General features: G+C 38.5%; 1 protein-coding gene across 2 annotated transcripts in view; it reads left to right on the top strand.

Annotated features, from left to right (window-relative positions):
• The window catches only part of stxbp1a (syntaxin binding protein 1a), a 34879-nt gene extending 9796 nt beyond the window's left edge, over positions 1–25083 (top strand). Inside the window, exons 2-20 of one of the 2 annotated variants that reach the window (XM_054611936.1) lie at positions 1772–1821; positions 2794–2875; positions 2966–3042; positions 3663–3741; positions 4651–4754; positions 11818–11966; positions 12419–12503; positions 12713–12843; positions 12960–13067; positions 13192–13252; positions 14160–14225; positions 14333–14413; positions 14677–14815; positions 15470–15579; positions 15818–15919; positions 16745–16830; positions 19320–19474; positions 20698–20855; positions 24169–24233. In XM_054611936.1, the coding sequence (XP_054467911.1) occupies positions 1772–1821; positions 2794–2875; positions 2966–3042; positions 3663–3741; positions 4651–4754; positions 11818–11966; positions 12419–12503; positions 12713–12843; positions 12960–13067; positions 13192–13252; positions 14160–14225; positions 14333–14413; positions 14677–14815; positions 15470–15579; positions 15818–15919; positions 16745–16830; positions 19320–19474; positions 20698–20807 (1775 nt within the window). In that variant the 3' untranslated portion in view covers positions 20808–20855; positions 24169–24233. Of the gene's footprint in view, positions 1–1771; positions 1822–2793; positions 2876–2965; positions 3043–3662; positions 3742–4650; positions 4755–11817; positions 11967–12418; positions 12504–12712; positions 12844–12959; positions 13068–13191; positions 13253–14159; positions 14226–14332; positions 14414–14676; positions 14816–15469; positions 15580–15817; positions 15920–16744; positions 16831–19319; positions 19475–20697; positions 20856–24168 lie in introns of both variants that reach the window. The other variant, XM_054611937.1, reaches the window with a different exon arrangement.
• Positions 25084–26042: the final 959 nt, after the last annotated feature.

Here is a 26042-nt window from a genome sequence, read left to right as displayed (position 1 = left end):
TTACTAGCCTCCATATTTTGGCACCATTAAAGTTATGCTAAAAGAAAACGTTAAAAACAAGATTATTCTCAGGCAGGTTCTTGTCTTTTTCTATTATTATTATTATTATTATTATTATTATTATTATTATTATTATTATTATTATTATTATTATTATTATTATTATTAGTGATAGACATTAGAGATAATATAATTGTGATTGTTAGTTACACTGTTAATTACAGTATGATTTTATAATGGCTTACTATAGTATGATATTTTAAATGACATTACATACTATATTATGATTATTTAATGACATTTTTATGGCATACTACACTGTCTTTATTTATAGCATACTATGGCTTATGTCCTCAGTTGACATGGTGCTGCAGCGGTTAGCACTGTTGTCTCATAGCAAGAACATACTATTCTGGGACTTTTTATGACTTTTTCATGACATAATATACTATGACCATTTTATACTATAATATGACTATTATAGTATATAATAATAATAATAATAATATAATAATAATAATAATAATAATAATAATAATAATAATAATAATAATAAAAACCTAAGTCACTGTTGCCAAACAGTGACAATATCTGGGGTTCCTTCCCCAAACTTGGCAGGGCCTTTCTATGTGGAGTTTGCATGTTCTCTGGTCCTCCTCCTTCTACAACTCCTTCCTTCCATCCTTTCGACTGTATCTTTTGTTCCATTGATTGTACTTGAGGCTTTCAGCTCGACCCTCTCTTTGTGAAAACAACCAATCACTAGCTAGTGTTTTCACCTGGAAAAATTAACCACTGGTTGTTTTTGAGACAAAAAACATATGCTGACATGAACACATACCTGATATTTATTTGATGTGTGTTCTGTAATCTTTTTTTGTACAGGCCCTTTTAATCTGTGATAATCCATCAGTATCCGTGTATTCTCAGGCTTTAGCCGGGGCTGAAGGGTTTAGCAGTTAATATTCACAGCTATCCAGTATGACGTTGAACAGTAATTCACCATAAATGGATTTATCCTAACAGGGCTAGCAGATGGTTGGAACTGTGAGCAGGCCAATATCAGTATTGTGGCATAAACATGATCATAATGTCATGAGCTCGTAGTGGACAGGAAAGCAACCCAACAGTCTGCTTTTTTATTCATCCCTCATCCAGATGATTTATTCCACTGGTTTAGATCTGGCGTCTTTGTTGGAGGCTATATTTGACTTTCGCATGTTATTGTTCTCCAGTGTAGAAATTGCATTATGGGATTTTGGAATCTATACCAGCAGGGCAGGGCTGGATACGTTTGTAGTTTTTAATTTTTGTTGAGTCGAATTTGAGTCAGGTGAGCTAATACGACCCAAAAACAACATGAATATAAGCACCTTGTTTTTGACTCAATTCTCTATACTGCTACTATAAAGTACATGTTAGAGCAGTACATTATAGTTGTAGTAAAGGTTATGTTTAAAGGGCAGTTTTGCCAGGAATGAATGAGTTTGTACTCTTTATATTACCACATGCAGACGGTTATCAAAGTATGGAACAATATTCAAACTTGAAACATATAAGTGTGTGTGTGTGTGTGTGTGTGTGTGTGTGTGTGTGTGTGTGTGTGTGTGTGTGTGTGTGTGTGTGTGTGTGTGTGTGTGTGTGTGTGTGTGTGTGTGTGCATATGCCTCTTTGCTAATATTACCTTCTTACAAAATGCATTAAAAGAACTTTGCTCTTCGGTTCATTGTGTACCCATCAGATTCCTGATTATGTTTCTTTTCTTTTACAGAGATTATGAATGATGTAATCAAGAAGGTGAAGAAGAAGGGAGAATGGAAGGTAAGAAGATGACTAGATCACTACATTACACAACTACATCCACCAACATAGAATTACATCATCAACAAACGCTTGTTCCAGCTTCTCAAATAGAAATATTTGCTATTTTTAAGTCTTTTTGATAGTGAGGTGAATATTGTAGGGGTTGGGACTGTTTGTTGGGCAAAACAAGCTGTTTGAAAATGACAACTTGAACTTTAGGAAACTGTGACTTCACTATTAATAACAAAACAAAATCGTTAAATAATTGTGAGATTAATCAACAATTAAAATGAGTTTAAGTTTGAGTTTGTTCTCTAACACGCAACCAGCATAGTTTGGTCATTCAAAATTTAGGGGAACACATCGTGCTTGATTTTTAAAATTAATAAGAAACAAATCCTAATTCATATGTATGAAAATAAACCATTTATTCACATAAAGGGGTGGCATAGCTCAGTGGTTAGAGCAATGGTCCTTTTAACACAAGGTTGGCGCTCCACAGTCCATATGTCAAAGTGTCCTTTGGCGACATATATATATTCCAAACAGTGACAAAGTTGAGTTAAACAGGGCAAACAAGCTTAATTTAAAAAAAATTAAAGACAAAGCAAACTGAATACATAAAAGATACACATGCATGAATCTCATACAAGTACATGTTTCATAAAGGCAAGTCAAAACAAAGTTACAGCTGAGATTTAAAGGGGTGACCAAATAAGCCTGAATAAATTAGTAAATGCAGGAATGGCAGAGTAACAATTGTTTTATTTGTCAAATTTTTAGACATTAAAACAGAACTGACTGACATCAGTCAAAAGCATGAGCAGTATTTACGATTACCAAAAATGATCTGCAGTGAACATCAGGTGAAACACAATTCGCTAAGTGGATGTATAGCTTTGTATAAATGAGACAGTTTCAATGTTAGCAACATGTAATGTGAGTAATGAACAGTGTTTGGATAGTAAATGTCTTATATCCTGTTGCCAGGCACTGATCGTGGACCAGCTGAGCATGAGGATGTTGTCGTCCTGCTGCAAGATGACAGACATCATGACAGAGGGCATCACCAGTAAGACACGATGGTCACATGCTCTATACTGTTACATTTTTCTTTTCCATGTTCCTGTGTACATGTATATGTCTGTTTCTTCTTTTCCAGTCGTGGAGGACATCCTGAAGCGACGAGAGCCTCTTCCCAGCCTGGAGGCCATTTACCTGATTACACCCACAGAGAAGGTAGGCATGCTCTCTCTCTCTCATAGTTTATATTAAGAGGTGTGTCAGAAGGTCTGTGTTTTAGCAGATGAAGCAGGGAAGCTAATGTGAGTCTGTTTACTCAGTCGCAGAAAACCACACATAAACACCTCCTTGTTTCTATGGTCTCTCTCTCTCTCTCTCTCTCTCTCTCTCTCTCTCAAATTCAAACTAGCTTTATTGGCAATGCCATAATTGAGTAAAGAGTTAATGAAGAAGGTTGTAGAAGATATATCATGTATCATATATATGATTCCTACATAATAAAGATTGACATCCAGGAACAAATACAACATCAATTGTTTGCACATTGCTACATAGAATACTATAATGAAGGGAAAATAATTAATTTAAAACTAATCGTTAGAAAATAAAAGCATACACAGCATGTATGATAAGATGAGATAAAGTTTAACAGTTTAAAGTATTTCCCATATATATTTTTTATAAGGTTACTTGTTTATGGAATCATTTTGATGGAGACCTCGTGGCATATAGATTAAATAAACTGAATTGTACCCGCTGATATACATATACTGTTGTTGACATACTCTTGTGAACTCTACAATCTGACGCCTGATTGCCTGTTTCTCTCTCCTCAGTCTGTCCACACCCTTATCGCAGACTTCAAAGACCCTCATTCAGCTAAATACAAGGCAGCCCATGTTTTCTTCACTGACTGTGAGTTGATACATGAAGTCTTGCTTCAGCATTACTGTATGTTATACACTGCTTTTGTCTTAAAACATATATGTGTTCTGTCCTTTTTCCTTTTTTTGTACTATTTTCTTCCCATTTATCACCAGTTGGGCTCTACGTTCAATCTGTTATTTTATTGTTTTCTTTGGTAGAGCGGTTTTCTCAGCCCTGTGTTTTTTCTTTCATAGATACATGGCTTTCTTGTGTTTTCTATATATTTGTTGGCACATGGCTCATTGTATTAAAGATTGTATAAAAGAGTGTAATCCTCCCATTTCCTCCAAACTCACTATTTGTACGTTTCCTTATTAGTTATTTCTCAAATGATCAACATTGAGCTTGGAGGAAATGGGTTTGGGGTTATAGTTAGGTGCTCTAACAAACACAGGGGGTGTATCTTTGATTAATTATTGGTTAATTTGATTAATGAACAGTACAGAGAGATCTTCACATTGTCTCTTCTTGTTTTTTAATCTGTATTTTCTGACATTTCTAATTTTGTTTATGTTGAGAAACTTATTTTAAAGCTGTTGAGCTTTTTAGTATTGCGTTCCACAGCGTAGATATGAGCTTTATTTAATTAAAAGTATGGAACCACTGTCTTTGCAATGTAGGTTGGTGTTCACATAAGAATCTGCTGCCACATCCTGCCAACTGATGGATGAGTGTTATTTATATGAATATCATAACCTAGTCTGTCCCAAAGGTTACTAATTGAATGTTTGAGGAAGTGCAGTCAGACATTATCTCCAGGCAAACTTCATAGGTCAATGAAATATGTTGAAAATAATATTTGAAAAAGATATTGGAACCAATGAATCACAATGCCTTTTATGTATAAAGATGCCTGCTACCAATTATAATTCTGTTTTAAATATATTCACCATCCAGCCTGCCCCGATCCTCTCTTCAACGAGCTGGTGAAGAGCCGCGCTTCCAAAACCATCAAGACTCTGACGGAGATCAACATCGCTTTCTTGCCCTACGAGTCTCAGGTGAATATCCAGTTGTGTGTGATGGTGATGGGTAATGAGGGCTACTCTGGCGCTGTTAAGCCTCTTTCACTCATAGTTTCCGGTAAATTACTGGGGTAACCTCTCAGGCACCGCTGTGGATTTTCTCACTTCACACATGCACTACATCCAGAAACATCTCCATCCTGTGCCTTTTCACACATGCCAAGGCAATGCCTGAATAGATGGGGCAAGGGACAGTCCATGGGTGCCATTTATGGGTGCCTACCGCCATAAAACTCAACAGAAGAAGAAGATGATCGGGGGAGGCAGGACGTACGTGTATGCATTGAAAGCATCTATTAAAAGTTTTAGGAACATGGTGGGCGGTGAACTGTTTGTGTTTGGTGCCAATGTCCTTGATATATATTGAATATTCAACAAGTTCGCGAGGAAAGCATTGGCATAAATGCTAAAAACGTAAACAAGTCACAGATTTGAATAACCAGCGGAGTCTTGTTATTGTTTTTATCGCTTGCTCCACATGAAAATATCTTCTTTCACCAAGATGTAACCCTTTACGCGCTTGTCCCTGCAATGTTTGTGCTTTTGTTCACAACATAGCAGTACCGGTGTCTTCCCTGAATTGTTACGAGGTCTTGAGCTAGGAAATTGGCGCAGCATATTTCCCTGAATATCGATCCCACACATGACCCCATGCAGAAAATGTTTCTGAACATTCCAGGGATAGACTGCATGCGTTCCCAGTTCTACAATGATCCCCAAAAAATATTTTAAAAAACAGAACTATGCTTACAAAGGGCTTAATGAATCTGACAGAAAGTGTGCATATGCATATTTCTGTCTTTGAGTTTTATGCTTCTGGCCTCTTGATTGTTGATAGACTTTTGTTCAATTATTCACCGTTCTTTTCTCGTCTTAGCAGGAAATGAATGAAAGCTGGTTTACTTTTATTGTTTGTTAAACCAGAGAGAGAGAGAAAGAGATCCAGAGATATAAAGCTTGAGTTCAAGCAGCTGGAGATCGATTAAGATGGGTGGGAGGAGAGAGATGCTGCAAAGGACGCAGCCAGGAAATGTAGCATGAAGGTTATTGGTTGTTGGATGCACATAACAAGATGGAGAGAGGAGAGAGAAACCCAAATACACACTCTGGTGGTCGCTTGGCATGATACTGCTAACTCGGAGGTCTGTTTGCTGCATTACTGTTCAAAAAGACTCACATTTGGCACAACGCCCTCCCTCCCACCTGCTTCTCCACTCTTGCTATATTTCCAAATTGCTGCCTCCATCACGTTTATCGTTGTCCCTCCCTCTCTCCCTCCCTCCATGGTTTATTTTTGGCCCCGCCATTCCTCCATCCCTGACTTTGCACGTCGCTTCAACCATCTCTACTCACTGTTCCCCATTTTTTTTCCTTCATATTTATATATTTATTTTATTTTATTATCTCTCCCCCCTCTCTTTCTATCTCCCATGTCTCTCCTTTAGTCCATCATTCTCTCTCACACTATCTGAAGATGTTGTTTGGCCCACAATGCTTTGCTCCCCTCCTGTCTACTCTGATTAATTCAGTGTCAGTGGTTTTATGCTCCAGGCAAAGTGCTGCCTCATAGCCCCGCCCACATGCTGATGCTCTCATTCTATTGGTTGAGACAGGATCCAAATGGCAGGCGGCAGCCAATGGTAGCTGGGCTAACATAGTGACCGTTCTGCAGAGCGGAGAAGTGTGCTCATGTGACTGTAGACAGATGGAGTGGGTGGAGGGAGTGGTAGTGAGTGATGCAGTAGAGGAGAAGCATAGGAGTAAAGGAGAAGAAAGAGGAGAGCAATCAAGGACATAAAGGTAGAGGACAGGAAACAAACAATGATGGAGGAGAGGAGAGGGAAGGAGAGTCAGGTAGATAAGTAGAAAAATTGAGAAGACAAAGAAAGAGGATGGGAGACAAGAAGAGATTCAACAAAGAAACAGGAAGAGAGGAAAAGGGGACATAGAAGAGGAGAAAAAGAGGTGTAGAGAGTAGATTAGAGGAAAGAGAGAAGAACAAGGACATGAGAGAAGGAAGCAAAATTAAAGGAGAGAAGAAGAGAGGAGTGGAAATGACAGGAGAGGAAAGAGAAAGCAGAGAAAGAGGAAGAACAAGGAAATGACAGAGGAGAGAGGAAAATAAGAAGGAAATGAGAGGAGAGGTGTAGAAATGGAGAGGAGAAGAGTCAGACAAAGGAGAAGAGATTAAAGGATAGTTTAGACAAAGGATAAACAACAAAGAAAGGAGACAACATAAGAGATAATATGTAGATCAGCTATGCTTGATATTATTATAATCATATCACCTCCAGCTTGTTTCTTACAGCTAGGTAACATTCTGCATTTCCAGGGTGACCTACTAAATTTTACACAGAGCAGTTCACATTTTCATGATTTGTCATGATCAAATTAGCTTTCACATTAATAATCAGCCTTCAGGAAATCTCCTGTTCCTGACCAAGACTGAGCACATTACATTAGAAAGCTAATTTACCAACTTGTGGTTGTATGGCTTCTCCAACCAGTGAAGTTGCAGTTTATATTTCTGAAGACATTTTTATAAATTCACCATTTTATCCTATAATTAGCATATGAACTCTTGGTTCACAGTAATCTTGACCTTTGACCATTAATCACCAAATTCTTATCAGTTCAACATTGAGTCTTCTGCGAAACGAGAAAAAAATCCCTCTAGGCGTTCCTGAGATTGCGTTAACAAGAATTGGATGGATGAGAGGTCACAGTGACCTTGACCTTTGACTTCCAAAATTTGATCAATTCATCCTTCATTCAAAGTGGAGGTTTGTGTCAAAGATGAAGAAATTCCCTCCAGCGCGAGATATCGGTTCACATCCATGGGACGGACGGACGGCTTCCGACAATCAGAAAAAGTGTCAACGTGGTCGCTGGCACAGACGCATAAAAAGTTATTAAATAATAGTATAGTATGGCATAAAAATGTAGTGTGTTGAAAAAAGTCATAGTATAGTTTGTCTTCAGAGGTCACAAAAAGCCATAGTATGGGAGGTAGGAGCGACACGGTGGTGTAGTTTTTAGCATTTCCCTCACAACAAGAGGGGTCCGGGCTGTCCGGCCCTTCTGTGTGGAGTTGCATTTTCTCTGGTGGGTTTCCTCCCACAGACCAAATACACGCAGTTTAAGGTTAACTGATGTCTCTAACTTGCCCTTAGGTGTTGATGTGAGTGTGAATGGTTGTCTGTCTCTATGTGTCAGCCCTGTTATAGCCTGGCGACTTGTCCAGAGTTAGCTGTGATTGCCTCCAGACACCCTGAAAAAAGGATAAGTATTTACAGATGATGGATGGATGGAAGAATGAGGCCCTATTCTGATTATTGATGATCAGTTGGGAAATGTAGTACTGTCTGGCAGATTCCATATTGTTGTTATGAAAGTAGAGCAACTTGTAATTGCGTTTTCTCTATTTTGATTCAGCTCTCCGGCATCTCTTTACCATCATTACTTTTTCACAGTTTCTCCAAGATGCTTCTAGTTGGTCAACATTATCTTTAAAGGTTTGACAGGAGAAAACTGGTCACTGATCTGAGACAGAACATTTGAGAAATTGAGTCCATGGCTTCACATGATGACATTACTACTTCATATTTATCGACATAAATAATGAAATCACACAAAATGATAATGTGGTCAAAATGAAATAGGATTATGGATAAAAACATATCAAATTCTTTCAGAAAACCCTGATGATAGACAGTAAAAAGAAATACAACCGGAGATACAGAATAAACTACTAGACCTAAGTAATCAAAACTCGGGTAATTGCCAAAGGCTGAAAATATAATTATATACAACAGCAATTCCCCCGCTCTTCCTATTTGTCCAAGTGCAATGTACACATTTTGGGTAGGAAAGTTTATGAGCATTGATATCATTAGCAGTAAAAGTATTTTTAGCTAGCAATCTAACATTAAGCACTACACGTTTTAGAGTGCAAAATGAAGTATAAGTAGGCACAGACAGAGAAGGCATGATCTGTACAAGACTATTAAATCTATGGGATTTTATTAGTTGCTTATTGCTTAATTTTTGGTCTGTTGATTATTACTACTTCAATAGATGATACCATTGTGGGACTCACAGTATGTCACAGGTTGCTACTGTGCAACACACTGTGCATGAGGCAAACAAAATCCTCAATTATTTTCTCCGATTGCTGCATCTAAAGGTCGTTGGTGCCCACAGGTACCACAACAGTCTAGACAGACTGGTGGTGACGTAACTGTGGGGCGGAGGTGTTGATGTCCTTAACGAGAGCACCTGGGCGGCATGCGGTGCGGCGCACATGACGGATCATGGAAGACCAAAAATAAGCACAGGGGGGTAGTCTGTGTGATTGTCCTCAACAACTGCCTCGTTGGACGACCCAAGTTTTAGGGCGACAGATGGAGGTCCCGACTGATAGATGAGCGAGCCGCAGTAGTGGCGTGTATCTTCTGACAGGCAGACTGCCCATGTCTCGTGCTGCTTGCGGTGAAATTGATGGCATGGATGATTGGGGCTGTTCACACATAGGTAGTAATTCCTGCTCATGACTTCGATGGCCTGTGGCTTAGAGCAGCGAGGGGAGCGCTTACCTCGCAGCCTTAAGTCATTCACAAAAGTCCACGGCTTTGCTCCGAGGCTCATTTGCATCTCCCCTCAAATCTGATGCGGGCATCAGAAGGGGCCGACTCACCTACTGCGAGAACGGACCCGGACCTGAGCACGAGATGTGCTTACCTGGGCAGTGACTATATGAATGCATGAAGGACTTATCTTTTACCCAGAAACTCATGCAGGCGACGGATGTCGGTTATCTGTGAGTAGACAGGCAGACAGATCTCACACATGGGAATGTTGAAAAAAAAGTCATGGTATAGTAAGCTATATAATGTCATAGCATAGTATGCCAAAGTAATATCATAGTATGTCCAAAAGAGAGTTTCTTTTAGTTTAGTTTATTTGACATGGACATAACCGTAGCATTATAATTGTACATACATTTATGCACAAAGACCAGATACACTGTCCACACCTGTCCACAGGAGGCTTTAAAGAGAAGAAAAGAAATAGAACAAAAAGAGATACATCAACAAAATTGCACAAACAAATACGTCCACGGGTAGCACCAAGACTAACACAAAGGTTCATACACAGAATATATCCAAAAACATGCACAGGATACAAAATACAGGTTGTGTTCATGGGTAAGGTTTGAGAACAATGTTGGTTCTCTTTTAGCCATGATTTATACCTCTTTTTGTGTTGTATCAGCAATTGAGTTAGTATACAGTATTGTATATTATATTGTAGTATTGTTTTGCCCCTCAAACAGAGAAGACTGATTGTCAAAACTATGTTTAGCGTGATGCAATGCGACAACTACCATTTATTGAGGCCCGTGTGTTGATTCTACTGTTATGCTGGTGTCCTCTAACAAATTCATTGAGCATGATCATGTTGTCATTTGGAAATAAGCTTTAAGTTTGAACAGTTAAGCTTTCAAAGCTGAACAATGGTGCAACCTCATTGTTTACAATCTTTATATTGTCAACCTTACTGATGACCTCTTTCTGTATTATCACCATAAATATGTTGAAAGCTCTAATAGTTTAGTATGTCAAAAAATATCATGAGGAAATAATGATGAGCATGCCATAAAAATATCGTAGTATTGTATGTAAAACATTAGTCGTAAAAAAGTCTTAGTAAATGTACAAAAAGAAGTTTAAAAACGTCTTAGAAATCATAATATAAAAAAAGGCATTTCAAAGTCATAGTATATAGTAAGTCAAAAAAAGGAATACTATAGTATGTTGAAAAATAAATGATTGTATAGTTTGTTGAAAAGGCATAAAAAGTTATAGTATTATAGTAGGCGTGAAAAAGAAGTAGTATAGTATGTTGAAAAAAGTTGTCAAAAAAATAAAAATGACATGTTGAATGAAGCCCTAAAAGTATTATTAAGTTTGTTTAAAAAAAATGTCATGGTATAGCATGTCGAAAAAGTTGTAAAAAGTAATTGATTAATATGTGAAAATCAACATTAAATGTCTTTGGAAAAAAAGTGGACAAAAGTATTAAAAATGTCATAGTATAGTTTCTCGAAAATACAATAAAGTCAAGAATAGTATGTCTAAAAATCTTAAGTCATACATTGAAAAAAGTCATAGTATAGTATGTCGAAAAAGATAAAAGTATAGTATGTCGAGAAAAATAGTATGTCAAAAAGGTCATATTAGTAGTCAGTGAAAAAAAATCATAGTATAACAAAAGTCTTTAAAAAAAAAGTACATGTTCAAAATATAGTATGTCGACCAAAAAAGTATGTTGAAAAAGTCATAGTACAGTATGTTGAAAAAAGTAAAATAATGTCATAGTATCTAAGAAAGGAATGGTATAATATTTCATTGAAAAATAAAAAAAGTCATAGTATAGTGTGTTGAAAAAAGTTATTAAACAGTCATACCATAGTATGTCAAAAAATAAATCATAAAAGTATAGTATGTAACCTGAGGTGTAACACCAGACTGGTGTAGAAGGAGAGGAGGATTCAGGAGAGCACATATCCCTAGGGGGTGCCAGTGATGATGGTCAGGCTGCTTGATGTGATTTTCCCAGCTTCACCTGCTGCCTCCAGTATCTGTCAGTAAGTTTGTGATCCACTAACAGGCTGAGACAGTGAGCTGGATGAGTTGGATGATGTTGCTGAACGTTGTAATAGTCATGATATACTGTAGTATGTCATAAAAAGTGATAAAATGCCATAGTATGGTATGGTGAAAAGAAATTCATTGTATCGTATGTAGTAAAACTTCATAGTTTAGCATGGCACAAAAGATCATATCATAGCATAGTATGTCGAGAAAAGAGTAAAAACAAATTCATATTATATTTAAGATCCATAGTATAGGTTGTAGAAAAGTACACAATATCATAGTAAAGTATGTCCTAAAAGCTCAAACCAATGAAAGTAGGAAGGCAAGAAAGTGTTTTGCTGAAGCATAATTTTAAGTTGTGTCCATGTTTGTGTGTGCAGGTTTACTCTCTGGACAATCCCGATGCCTTCCACAGTTTCTACAGCCCCCATAAGACCCAGCTGAAGAACCCGGTGATGGAGAGGCTGGCTGAGCAGCTGGCTACGCTCTGTGCCACCCTGAAGGAGTACCCTGCTGTCAGATACCGAGGGTGAGCAGCAGGGGACGCTGTGGATATAGACCGGTTTCCAAGACAAAAGGCATTTTAGGGAGTAATAAAATAGCTTATTACGATGGATACAATGTTAAAGCTAACCAGAGGTGCTACAGTTCGGAAATGATCCCGCATTTATTAAACTGCTAGGAGTGAAAACATTTTTATTGAAAGACATTGCTGAAACTAAGCAAGTCTTGTTGTTAAAATGAAAATCTGTCCTTCTGCATTGCTGCAGCAGGACCCTTCTGTATTTATACATTAAATGTGCAGATGTGGTTCATGTCTTCTCAAAATATTTTCCTGTCTTTTGTCTTTTTTTTGTCTCATCTGTTTGCTTGGGCTTCTGTCTTTTTGCCTGTCCGTCTCCTTTCTCCTTGTCACATTAATCTGACTTTCTGTCTCACTGTCTCCCTCCAAATTCTTTCATCTGTCCGTCATTCTGTCAGCGAGTACAAGGACAATGCCACACTGGCCCAACTGGTTCAAGACAAACTGGACGCCTACAAGGCTGATGACCCCACTATGGGAGAGGTAACGCAGGACAATTCTTATTTTTGTCCCCCTCTATTTTTGCTTATGATTTGTTTTGTTTTCACCTGTCAAAAATAGTTATCTTGGTAGTTAAAGTTGAATTTTAAATTACTAAGAATGTACTATGATCATATCTAGTTGAACATAATTTAAGTAAATGTATCATTATCGCTCTTTTCGTTCCTATCTGTTTTTCTTTCTCTCCGTAGGGTCCAGATAAGGCTCGCTCACAGCTGATCATCCTGGACCGGGCGTTTGACCCCGTCTCTCCCGTTCTGCATGAGCTCACCTTCCAGGCCATGGGCTACGACCTGCTGCCCATCGAAAATGACGTCTATAAGTACGAAAAACACAAATTACAAAAACATTTACCTAAGAGCTTCCATTTTATTAAATGTTGAGGTTTAAGCTGCTGCAGGCAGAATCTTTGGGTACAATATTAATTTGCTTCCTCAGGTACGAGAGCAGTGGCGTTGGAGATTCTCGTGAGAAGGAGGTTCTGCTGCATGAAGACGATGACCTGTGGGTGAGCCTGAGACACAAACACATAGCGGAGGTTTCCCAGTGAGTACTTTTCTTCATACTTTGTATATCTCTTCACTCAGTCTCTGGATACTGACTTATGCAATGTGACAACCTTCCTCTCTTATATCATTGCTTCTCCTTGCCTGTTTGTGTTTGTCATTAGGGAAGTGACCCGTCAGCTGAAGGACTTTTCTGCCAGCAAGAGGATGAACACTGGGGAGAAGGTGGGGAGGAAGCTGCTCCAGGAAATGTTGATCTATACAGTCTCCTAATCCCCCTATATTGATACGGATTACGTCAAAGATCCCTGATTGATAAGATTTTGCTTCAGGGACCTCCCTCTGAAAAGATTTTGGTTGTAAGATATGGTTAAGTCCAGAATTAAATGGTTTTCAAATACAGTTGAGGAGATACCTGTGGTGAAATTAAAACCTATGATCAGAATAAACTCTTTAAATTTGAGTGATTCTTACTCACATTGGTCTCACTTCTAAAGTGGAATAAATAGTGAAAATAAAATATTCCCCCTGGAACTCATTCCAGTACTCTAGGTTGAGAATCACTGTACTATAATTTTTTATCACATTTCAATGGCATTACATACTCAGGGAATTTTCTATTACCTATTTTGTGGTATACTCTGACATATTTTAATGTCATACTATACTATGACCTTTTACTCTTTTTACATACTATATTGTGACTTTTTATAATTTTTTATGACAAACTAATATATGACTTGTTATGGCATACTTTATCATGAAACTTTATAATTTTTTTTGGAATGCTATACTGTGATTTTTATATGCCACTCATATCATTAGATATGAAGCTGAAATGAAAAAAAATATTTGCTAAGCATGAAAACTGTAAACTTGAAATGTAACAATCGTTACCAGAACTTAATTTTATTTACTTTTTTATTTTTTATTTTTTTTATCAGCATCGCTTGGCAATAAAAATTTAGTGAACCTATTTGACATTTGCAACAAAGTCAAGTGTTGAGTAGTCAACTAGTTGAACAACCAAAGTCCAATATAAATATGATCTGTTAGCAATATTGTATTTATCTATTTCATGATATCTTGCACTGATGCTGACATCGTCACACTCTTTTGCTTGTTTCCACAGACCACTATGAGGGATCTGTCCCAGATGCTGAAGAAGATGCCTCAGTACCAAAAGGAGCTCAGCAAGGTGTGTGTGTTTATAGGAGTGTGTGTCTGTTTGTGTGTGTCTGTTTGTGTGAGTTTTCCTGCTCGTGTAAATGTATATGCTGACCTTGTGTGTTTTGTGTCTTTCAGTACTCCACTCATCTGCAGCTGGCTGAGGACTGCATGAAGCATTACCAGGGAACAGTGGACAAGCTGTGCCGTGTGGAACAGGTGAGAGGAAAGAGGAGAAACAAGAAGATCGGAAAGAAAATGATGAGGGGGCGAACAATTAAAAGAAAAGAATGTTGCTAAAGGAGGACATACGATTTTTGCACATGGATAAATGACAATGATTTCTGAAATAGTAACTGTATTTTGTACATTTTTTTTAATAAAATGCCTACCATTCCCAGGGAAAGTGTAAATCTGAGGGTTTTAAATACCCATTTTAAAAGACAAACTGGATATGATACCTGAGATCTCGCTTGTTGCAGGATCTGGCTATGGGCACGGACGCTGAGGGAGAGAAGATCAAAGACCCCATGAGGGCTATCGTGCCCATCCTGCTGGACGCCAACGTCACCACGTACGACAAGATCCGCATCATCCTGCTCTACATTTTCCTCAAGAATGGTAAGAAGCGGACTGCAGGCAACATCAAAAATCAAATCTGACCTCTGTAAAATGCATGACATCATGTGCTGCTATTTGTCCATTTAAGAGCTTGGTTCATGATATGTTCCATTGTTTTGATTTATTAGTAAATACTGACCCAGCTTCCTACTTACTTACCGAGTACAGGTGTTTCTTTACTTTACATAGACCTGTTAAAATGTACGGAATTCTAAGAGTATATATTATAAAGAAATTGATACAGAAAATAAATTATAAATTGACAAACAAAGCAATCACTTGCAGAACAAAAGCATCAAATTCGCTGCTGGTGCAACTGTACTTCATCACTCATCAATATCTACTAGCTAAAGAATAAAATGAACTGCTACTTCACTAGTCAGCTGTTCAGCAAATATGTTTCAAAGGAAACTGATTCAGAAAAAAAGACTGAAAAGGAGCCTGTAAAAAAAGACATAACCTCACATTTCTACACAGCTAATAAGCTGTTGTGTTTTTAAGTCGTATATAGGAAGAATATACTAGCAAATTTGATTTTTAATAAAAATGATTCTATTTTTGCACTCAAGTTTCAAAAACATGAATTCCCTTTCATCCCAGAGCCAGCTGAGCATATTAAATGTAAACAAACAATGTCTGTCTGTCTGTCTTCAGGCATCACGGAGGAGAACCTGAACAAGCTGATCCAACACGCTCAGATTCCCCCTGAGGACAGTGAGATCATCACCAACATGGCTCACCTGGGCGTCCCCATCGTCACAGATGTAAGGTCCTCACTTGGTGTTTTTTTCTTTTCTTCTTCTTCTTCTTCTCTCTCCTCTGCTTTTTCTGTCAACAGTTGTCTACTTTCCATCATCTCCTAATACAACATATGGACCAAACCGTGTGACGCAATCTTTCTAGACTACTTTGAGAGACATAGAGGGGATTCTGGTCGTCATTTCTTTTGTCCATTTTACACTTTATCTCTTTCACATCCTTATCTGTTTTTTTCCTCTCCAGTCCACCCTCCGCCGAGGAAAGAAGCTGGACAGGAAGGAGCGTGTGAGTGAGCAGACCTATCAGCTGTCCCGCTGGACACCACTGGTCAAGGACATCATGGAGGTGTGTTTTGAAGGGCTTAAATTACTATTTGACCATCTATATACAGATTCTGCATTCATATGCAGAATTTTGGTATCTTTTTGGTATTTTAGTTCTGATTTCATTTGCAGTTAAAGTAGTATTGACCATTCTTGTTTCAAGCAGGCTTTGGTTGAATGCAGGTAAACAGTCTGAGTTATGGGAAAAAGAGGCAGAACAGATTGTCTGTCTGAAAAACAATCTGGGAACCCACCAGCTATTGTTTGACAATGATTTAGCATTTTATTGGTTTAGAATTAGCTTGTAAACCAGCTACTTAAGAAACAATCTGATTGAAAACTCTGTCCCTCAACTCAAGTTGCTTATCTGACTGTAAACAAGGAGCAACGCAGGGAAAAAGAACTCTAGGCAATGAAATCTGTTGGCTACACCAAAACCCCAGGAATATAACCCCTACTCTGAAAATCCTATCTCTTTTAAAAAAAACAAAAGCTTATGGGTTCTGACATAGCTATTGAATTATCTTTTACATGCTGTTTCTGTGTTTCAAATAGTACATCTTTTTCCTCAAGCTACTCTAAATTGGGGGCCAAACACAACAATATTCATTAAAGCATTTTCAATTTTCAGTTGACGTACACCCGAAACAACCAAACATCTGTTTTCCTAGCCTGGTTGTGACTATATTTAGCCCCTTATTTGTGCAAAGCCAATTCTCCAATGGACCACAATAATGGAGCCACACATGGTTGCTAAGAGACGTGACACAACTGTGAAGCCCCTATTGAAGTGTGTTTAAGGCGGACAATATTGCTGATTCTGTTTTGTCTTTTTGTCCCCCTGCAGGATGCTATTGATGATAAGCTGGACACCAAGCACTACCCCTACATCTCTACCCGCTCCTCTGCCTCCTTCAGCACCACTGCAGTCAGGTACACAGAGCCATATACATATGTTGACAGATGCACTGCTGGGCATCTTGTTGCTTCATAAATTACAAAGACAGAAATGGCGGTAGATCAATTGTAATTTGGGAAGGTAGATGAGTCTAGCGGATCAATATTTGAGAAGAATTGAGAGCAGGGAGGCGATGCTGATGTTGGGTTAGTGAGCCGTGTACAGATCCCTGTGCAAAGATAGGAGGCATGACAAGAGCTCAGACATACTTTAAAGCTTTATTCATAACGTTGACCATGACATTTTTTTTTTTGCATGTCTATTCATTCAGTTTGAACTCTGTATTCTGCAAAGTTGCAGATAAAAATCATGCTACGCTTATTTTATTAGTATTATACTATTTGTAGAATTAGTTTCCAGTGGTGACTCTTAGGATTGTTTCGACTTGTGTGATATTATACAACATTTTAACACATTTTGGGATATTTTAGCATTTCAAATATAACATTTTCACTGCGCTCAAAAACTGTTTTCCTTCCCACCTGCCGCACACAAAGGAAAGCATGCACTGACAAAAAATATTCATTAAAGGAAGTTCATTAATAGGAACTAATTTAATCCGATGAATCACATAATACAATTGAGGATTTTATTCGACAGACAGCTGAAGCTTCATTGGAAAACTTCAACAGGAGCTTTAAATGACATTTGGTACAGCCCTTATGCATTAGGTTTTAATGAATAATAACATTGATACAGGAGGTTACCCTGGGCATTTACAATATAAAATGTCCTCATTTTGAAACAAATAACTTGGCATAGTTTTAAATTATTGGAACCACTGAAATCATCTGCAGTCATAGGAGATGAAATATCAGCAACATTTTAAAAAATGAATCTTAAAACACTGAGTTAAAAAAGTTTTTAATAGATAAAAACAGTCTCTACTGGAATGTCCTCCTGAAAGATATCATCTTAAATAACCCCTGGAAACTACAACCCCAAATGTAAGCAAGCTGACCTGATTACAAATCATCAATATTTCCAGCTCCGCATGCGTGCGTGCGTGCGTGTGTGCGTGCGTGCGTGTTTTGTCTAAGTCTATGTCTATGAGGGAGGGTGATGAGCCACGTTGAGCCCCACTGATCCTTACACTCCACCCTGCTGGTGTGTATTGATTCAGCATCAAATTCTCTCCTGTTTCAAACTGATCGGCCTCATTAGCTGTCCGTCCCCGATACATGTGGGTTAGTCAAAGGAAAGCTAGCAGATATAGATGCAGATGAAACCTCTAATGTGTTATCTCATGTATCCAATGCAAAAATGCAACACAAAATGTCAATGAAAATAATATTACATTACATTACATTACAGTCATTTAGCAGACGCTTTTATCCAAAGCGACTTACAGGAAGTGTATTCAACATAGGTATTCAAGAGAACTACTAGTCACCAGAAGTCATAAGTGCATCTCCTTTCTTAAACAAGCATCTTAAAGCATAAACCAGAGCAAAAGTATAGTGCAGAGGCAAATGAATATCCAAACAGAAAAATACAACCTTGCGCCTTGTGATTAAAGTTTTTCTTGCCTTGTTAACTCATTGTAAAACACACAAATTGACAGAAGCAAAATAAAACTCACCAAACACATCTTGGTTAGTCTTGTTCCAACAATCAGCAACTCTGGTTTGGTCAAAACAAATCCTTAATTCACGGATTAAAATGTGAAAATATGCCGACTCTGCTCGCTGTCTTCCTCTCCACCTCTGCCATGTTGACTCCTTCTTGGGCGGCAGACCATTAAATAAGTAAAAAAACAATGACAAAAATCACCTCCAAAAGTCTTGGATGTCCTGAAGAAGGTTCTGAAGGGAGAACAAGGATGTATTTGACGCACAGCTACCAAAGCTGAAGTAGCATTCTGTAGTTCTCCTTTCCCTCCAATGCATTTTTCACACTATATCCTCAACTCAGAATGCTGAAAATCAGAATGTTTGCAAATTCTTCTTTTAACACTAATCAGAGTATGAAATCTATTTATCTGTTACCAGCTACCTTTTATCAACCTTTCTAAGCTACTTTTTTTGACCGAAAGCACTGTACTTTTCTGCCTTAGCTTGTATTAATGTTTTTTAATCGTCACCTGTGAATCATTGGATATTAAAATGATTTACTTTTTTATCAGCCCCCAAACAAGCTAGAAGCAGCCTGAATGTAGCCTGAAGGGAAAAGGTGCAGAGAAGCAAAAGTTAGGGTGAAAACCTAGTAGCCTTAGGAAATGAGTGCATATTTATTATTACTATCTTAGAAAAGAAATAAGATTTCCAAAAGTTTCTTTTTTGTCCCTTGAGCAAAAAAAGCAAATCTTTGTGTCCATAAAACATTATCCCAGATTTTTTATTTTTTCTCGATTAACAAAATACTGTTGAGAGACTTTGGTAAAAGAATATTAGGATAAGGCAAAAACAAGATGTAAAAAACAAACTGTAATAACTTGACCCTGTTGTCCTTTCTGCTCTGGCAGTGCTCGGTACGGCCACTGGCACAAGAATAAGACTCCTGGAGAGTACCGCACTGGGCCACGTGTCATGGTCTTCATCATTGGCGGCGCTTCCTTCAGCGAGATGCGCTGCGCCTATGAGGTCACACAGGCCAATGGGAAGTGGGAGGCCGTCATTGGTGAGTAATGCACCAGGAGGCGCCCCTGAGCGCAGGCCAAAGGCGAGAAGAAGTGTTCCTATTTGTAGGTATTGGATGATGGTACGCACAGCAACCTTTTCAGCCTGGTGTTAAGTAACAAACGTGTCTCTAAGTAGACCATTTTTATAGAAAGTGTGGAAGCTGATAAAAGCAACGTCCTCATTTAGGGACCAAGCTTTTTCAAAGGACTGTGTGAGGTTTGACCAGCAGGTAAAGGTTCAGTCTGACCTTCATGTCCTCTGAGGCACAAAGGGACCAAAGCTTCTGAACTGGAGCGAACACAAATAGAGATGGAAGGGATGAAAAAAACAGGACAATCTAACCCTGACGTAGAAGTTCAGTACATAAAAAGAAAGATAAAGCTCTTTACGACACACTCGACCTCATATGAGTTTTTGTCAACATAAACTTTCTGGAATTAAGTTGTACTTTGGTGACGCAAGGAGTAAGATGATTACAAGGAAGTTTAGTTTATTAAAAGGTTAACTATGGTTTGATATTTCAGGTATATATTTATTCTGTCGTCTACTATGAATATACAAACTCTCCATTTTTTAATAAACGAAGACAAATACGGAATTGAAGTTCAGGTTTTGCAAACAAAAGCCCCCCACAACACAGCTCACATAGAACGGCGTAATCTCCCTTTTGACTGATCACCAATCAAAACTCCAACACACAAGTAGACTAACCTTGTGTAAAGTATGTGTAAGGTGTAGCTGCGGATAGTTGTTACAACCTGCCTATTGTGTTTAATGTGTTATGTTAAAATAGCCCTTCATGTTATTCCCCTCTGTACTGTTTATTTGATGTCTTAATGCTTTGCCAGTCAGTCTGTGTTATAAATGGGAAAATGTCTTGTTAGTTTTTGTTGTGCTCTGCTTCAGCTGTTGTCTTTTAAAAACAACTGTTGTTCTTAAATTGCAGCCACGCCATGTCTTTTTCTGTGTGTATCTTTGTGTTTGTGCAAAATGGCAAGTGTGTGTGTGTGTGTGTGTGTGTGTGTGTGTGTGTGTGTGTGTGTGTGTGTGTGTGTGTGTGTGTGTGTGTGTGTGTGTGTGTGTGTGTGTGTGTGTGTGTGTGTAATGTACGACAGTTTTTTTTTTTTTTTTTTTAAACTGTTTTGTTTTTGGAGAGCGTGGGGAAGGGGGTGTGGCATGTGCTGAGAGACGAGTGGTGAAGCCGCCTCTGTTCCTCCACAGGTGCCACCCACATAATCACCCCCACCAAATTCTTATCGGACCTGCAGCACCCCGACTTCCGAGAGTCCACTAGGGTGTCCTTTGAGGACGCAGAACCCACAGCCGAGTGAGGCAGAGAGAGATTGGGAGTGAGGGAGAGAGAAATCACACTGAAAAAAGTAAAGGCAGCCGCACAAAGAAGCCCTTTCTGAACCTTCGCAGCACAAGGGCTTCCTCCTTGTTCCTCCTTCTTTGAACACGCAGTACTGTTTTATGTAACTCCACCCTCCTCCTCCCCCGTCTCCCTCAGGGATGGGCAACCCCCGACCTCTCCTCAAAGCATGGGCCGCTCCATCAGGCTCTAGTCCCTGTGTACTGAGAGTAAGCCAATCAGAATAGGACTCCTGCTATTCAATCAGGTGTATCCTGTCTGTTGTCCTACAGGAGGGCTGAATCCAAATGTCTGACCACAGTCCAGATCCTTGATTCACAGAGTTAGCGAGGGGCCACATATGGACTCTCTGTGGACTTCTAGAGAGAGCGCTGGTGTGCAGACTTTAACAGACTGCTGATTGAATGCCTACATTGCAATATGAATGTAATGCTGTGTTTTTATAAATCGTAGATACTTTAAAATCATCAAAATATATTTAACATATAAAATATCGTAAGACATTAATTGCATCATGTAAAAAAATGTTTTAACCATATAATATTGTAGACATATATTGAAGAAAGAGTTAGGATTAGATGCATCGAAAACTAATGTGTGCAAGGCCAGTCTATGAGGGGTTTACGTTTCCTTGCAGTCTTAAGGTCTTGTGCCATTGGTACTGAGGCAACGAGGGCCCGGTCTGGAGGGTGGACATTTGGATTCAGCCCAAGTAAAGTCTGTGCTGCAGAGCGGCCATGTCTGAGGGGGTCGTGACCCCATCCCTGCTGCCTCCTCCCATCATCTCAGCTGGGTGGATTAAATCGCCCCTCGACAGCCACGCAAAGGCCTCACTCCAGATTTAATCTACCCCCGAGATCCATCTTTATCAGTTTTTTTACTGTCTGGTTATTTTTCTAATTAACCCTTCGCAAAGACAATCACCTTGATATGTCACTGGTTTTTCGACATACGGACAGGTCCTTGACTTGATGCTGGATTTCAAAGAAGGATCCTCTCCTCTTTCCCTTGTGGTTTTTGTTTTTTTTCTACCAGTCCTCTGACTTTATCCACGTCACTTTGTCACAGCCCGCCATCACATGCTCACATGGCTCATGGCTCGTCCGCAGAGGGGTCATGTTATCACTTCAGGGCACTGGCACACGGGGCAATTTTGGGGCAACGTAGATGGGGAAACAGCCAGGTAACAATAATTTCAGAAATATTTCAGTTGCCCAAAAAATTTCACTTTGTACCACTGCCTATATGATAACTCTCTGCTGACACAGTCTGAGAATGTAGCAATGTTTCACCTGATATGCTTTAGCAACCAAATTAAAGTTTAAGATGCCAATAATCCATCCCTCCCCCAATATACGAGAAAAATGTTTTGTTTTTTTACACCAGTCACTAGCAGACTATTAGATTTACTTTGATAAAGAAACAAATATTACATTCAACAGAACTTGTGTAGAACTAAAATGCACTCAATACCCAAATGAGCTGTTTTTGACAATACAATATGTAAAACGTTTTGAAGTTATTATCTGCAATCTACATCTAGATGTACACAATGACAAATGTTCAAAATGATGCTTTCACATTGCGTTCTGGCCATTGTAAGTTTTTTCTTAATTATTAGCAAGGCTATTTATGAACACTTATTTGACCACTAAAGATTGCATATTGTAGTCCTGCGAATCCATCTCATTCCTAACTAATCTGCTAAAGCGATATCGTTTACAAACCAACGTGTGGTTTTATGGTTTTCTCAGTAAGCAGCTCTCACCATAAGCAGTATGGCTGCACCCCCCTCATACTGCTGCATTTAACACCTTCCTGAGCAAAATGGCCATCACTTACTAAAACAAGTCTTTGTTTTTGTTATGCTATTTTGGTATTAACCTAATAATTTAGTGGCGTTGGAGATCAACGTTGCGGTGTTGTGTTTCTGGGGCAAACAGGCCCACGAAGCTGTGTGTTTAGGGAACAGCAGAGAAGCAGGCGAGGCCAGTTTGACGTTGACCTCTATGGCCCACACTTAACCCCCACCCACGAGCCCTTACACCTACAACCCCCAAATCACCATAACGACCCAACTCAAGATGGGCTTGCCTCTTTCTCTTCTGTTTTTACAGATTACCTCCGCTTCGTATTCTGACCCTTTACAGTCAAGTTTAGGTTTACTGTAGGTGAATGTGTTTGAGGTAAAGCAGCTAATCAAACCAAACTGGAGGAAACATGCAGCTTTGCAACAGAAACAAACCAAAGAAGGTCAAATATTGTTGAAGATGTTGTGTAAGGAGTAAATCAAATGCTTTGTCTGCCTTTTTATGATGAACTTAGTTTGAAAATGTAAATCTGGTGATGAAGCAACAAATTTGGCAAAAAGTTTGTTTTACTCCAGTCTAGCACCTCTTAAGTTTACAATCTCTAAAATGTGTCTTCAGCAGTTCATCTCTGTGTTATTAGGGTTACTGAGTTTCACATTTGCATTCATATTTATTGTAAGACGATATGCCTAGCTCTCTGGATTGCGATTTCATGACATGTAGAGAAGATCTGCTTGTTTTTTAGTTCATGGCAGTTGTGTGGCGCCATCACCGATCTGTGTGCTTCCATATTGTTCAGCTGCATGTAATTTAACACGGCTTCATGAGTTTGTATGTTTGTAGAGTGAAGTACTCAAGAGTATAAGTCAGAGGTGGAGGATGTTTACACCGTACTTTACAAAGACAAATAAGGATTTAAACATTTTAAATCTAAAATAGATGGATAATTTGAGATATGAAAATTGAAGTTAAACAGCAAATCTAGCATAAGTCATGCTAGTTTTGGCGACTTTATGTTAATTTACAGGCTATCAAAAGTCTCTTTTTATATATTTTGGAGATGCAAGATTTGGTCCCCAAAACCTACAGTGAGGAGCTTTGTTTTGACCTCTTCTGTTAAAGTAGTAACTATAAACTGCATCAGTAAGATGAATGTAGTGAAATAAAGGGAACAAGGTATCCCTCTGAAATAAAATGCAGGATATAAAAACTGTCTGATTGGAAAAGCTCAAAGCACTTAAACCTGTTTTTGTATGGTAAAAGTACTTGGTTATCTCCCACCTTTTTTTAAAAGTATTTTTTGATCCATTTTAACCTGCTGGCTAATCGATTATGATTTTATAACTTTGGGTTGCTCAGCGCTTCTATCTTTACTTTCAACATTATGTGGGAGTGCTCTCATCTACCCTAGGCATTCATAGCTAGAGCTGAAAACACATTTTTCATCTGTTTCCTTCCAAACGTGCAGATCTAACGCTCTGTGTGTTTTATGAATGTGTGTGTCTCCAGGATCGACCCACATCTTCACCCCCACCAGCCTGCTGGAGCAGCTCAAGGCCATGAACAAACCAGACGAGGAAGTAACAAGCTAAAATCCTCCAATCACTTCTCTCACATCTTTACCTTAATCCTCCCCCTTCTACCCATCCTACCTCTGTTTCCTGCCCCCTACATTAACTGTGTATGCATCCTGCTTGAGAAGAAAAAGACATCTTAGATGATAAAAAAAATATATATGATGTATCAAAGAATAATATTGTTGCAAGTATTCTCATGTTTTACAATGGATGCAACTAAATGAACTAATTTAAAAAGATTTAAATATCTGAACAGAAGGCCATTTAAAACTGAAAGTACCAAAATGTAATATTGTATGCTATAACACCTGTGCAAAGGTAGACATTTTCTCTTGTTTGTTCCTTCTGGGTTTCCTCCTTGGTGTGTGTTTTAATGGAAGCGGGTCGAGTAGGGATGTGTAGTTTGAGAGATTGATCCTAAAATATATCATATCGGTCAACATGCAATACATATAAAAATCTATTCATCAGAGGAGTTCCCCTTGCCCGTTTGAAATGTTCGTATACAGTAGCATGCTTGGATTTGTGTGGACTGTTAATGTGTTTGTATCCATTGTGGACGTTCTGGAAGCCGCAGAGTTAGCACTTAGCTTTTTCCTAAGATGTTGAGCTTGAATATGTCACCGAAAACCTTTGTTTTGAGTATCGAAACGTCAAAATACACGCTTTAAAACCACTTCTGAAGCGTTATACATTACTCAACGGTCCATCTGTAAACTTAGCTGCCTGCTCATAAGGTTAAACCATGGCACTGTAAATTCAATGCATTATACTCATAATATTCTATCCACCACATTTATATGTGACGGTAGACTAAATATTAATATAACAGACAGTATGCAACAGCAGCACAAACTGCACCAATGTGTAGTGGTTACGATCATCAGTTATTTTAGTTTCTTTTTAATAACATTTAAGCTAATGAGCAAGCTATGCACATTGAAACACCCACTGAAACTAGCAAGGTTTGTCTGCTTTGGTGTCTCATACTCAAAACAAACATTTTTGTTGAAGTATTTGTGTAAAAAAACGCTTGGTTGAGCAGACATTGACAGAAAAAAAAGCTCCGTTTAAAAAGCCAGAACCCTCCCTCCTCTGCCTGCCGAGACTGTAAAGTATTTACTTGCCACAAACTTTTCCTTTTCTCCGGAGAAACTTCACGTTTTAATGTCGAAATGCTCGCTGATATTTAATGAATAATCCTAAAAAGGGCCAGTTGTATTTCAGTATTGTATCCTGTCAGATTAAGTCTTATCATTGGTTAGTAATGATGTTTAATTGGGCCATGCACTGAGTAGTGTTGTGCATGTGCCACATGTTGCTGTTTTAGCGTCTCACTGTTGACTGGTAATATTTCTGACTGTGAAGTAGTGAAACTTTTCCTTTTTAAAAAATGTCAATGTGAAGCCGCCGTGTTTGTGACGTTTTAGCTGTAGCTGTTAGTGGTCAACTGGGAAAAATTATTAATATCTATACTTTCTTTGCCTGTTTCCTCCTCTGGTGCAATGTAAAACCCTTCAATGGTGAATGGCTTTGCAAAAAATATCTTAAATCCACCCTTTTTCTTTTATTTCCTCCCTCCCCTCCTGGCCAAACAAGTTGTATATTGCACTAAAATGCGTTTTCTGTGATGCAAACGCTTTACTGTGTTCATTTGTTTTCTATTATAATTTGCTGTTGTATAGGGTTTACTCTGTCAAATCAATTGATTTATATCAAATTATTTATCAGAGAAAAAAAAGTGATGCATTAGTCTGTCCTAAAACTGTTAACTTATTGGGATTGTATGTTTGCGAGTGTTGAAGC

Source organism: Anoplopoma fimbria, chromosome 14 (assembly GCF_027596085.1).
Source record: "Anoplopoma fimbria isolate UVic2021 breed Golden Eagle Sablefish chromosome 14, Afim_UVic_2022, whole genome shotgun sequence".
Taxonomy (NCBI): domain Eukaryota; kingdom Metazoa; phylum Chordata; class Actinopteri; order Perciformes; family Anoplopomatidae; genus Anoplopoma; species Anoplopoma fimbria.
The sequence above is the reverse complement of the archived record's forward strand: the minus strand, read 5'-3'. Positions and strand labels throughout refer to the sequence as shown.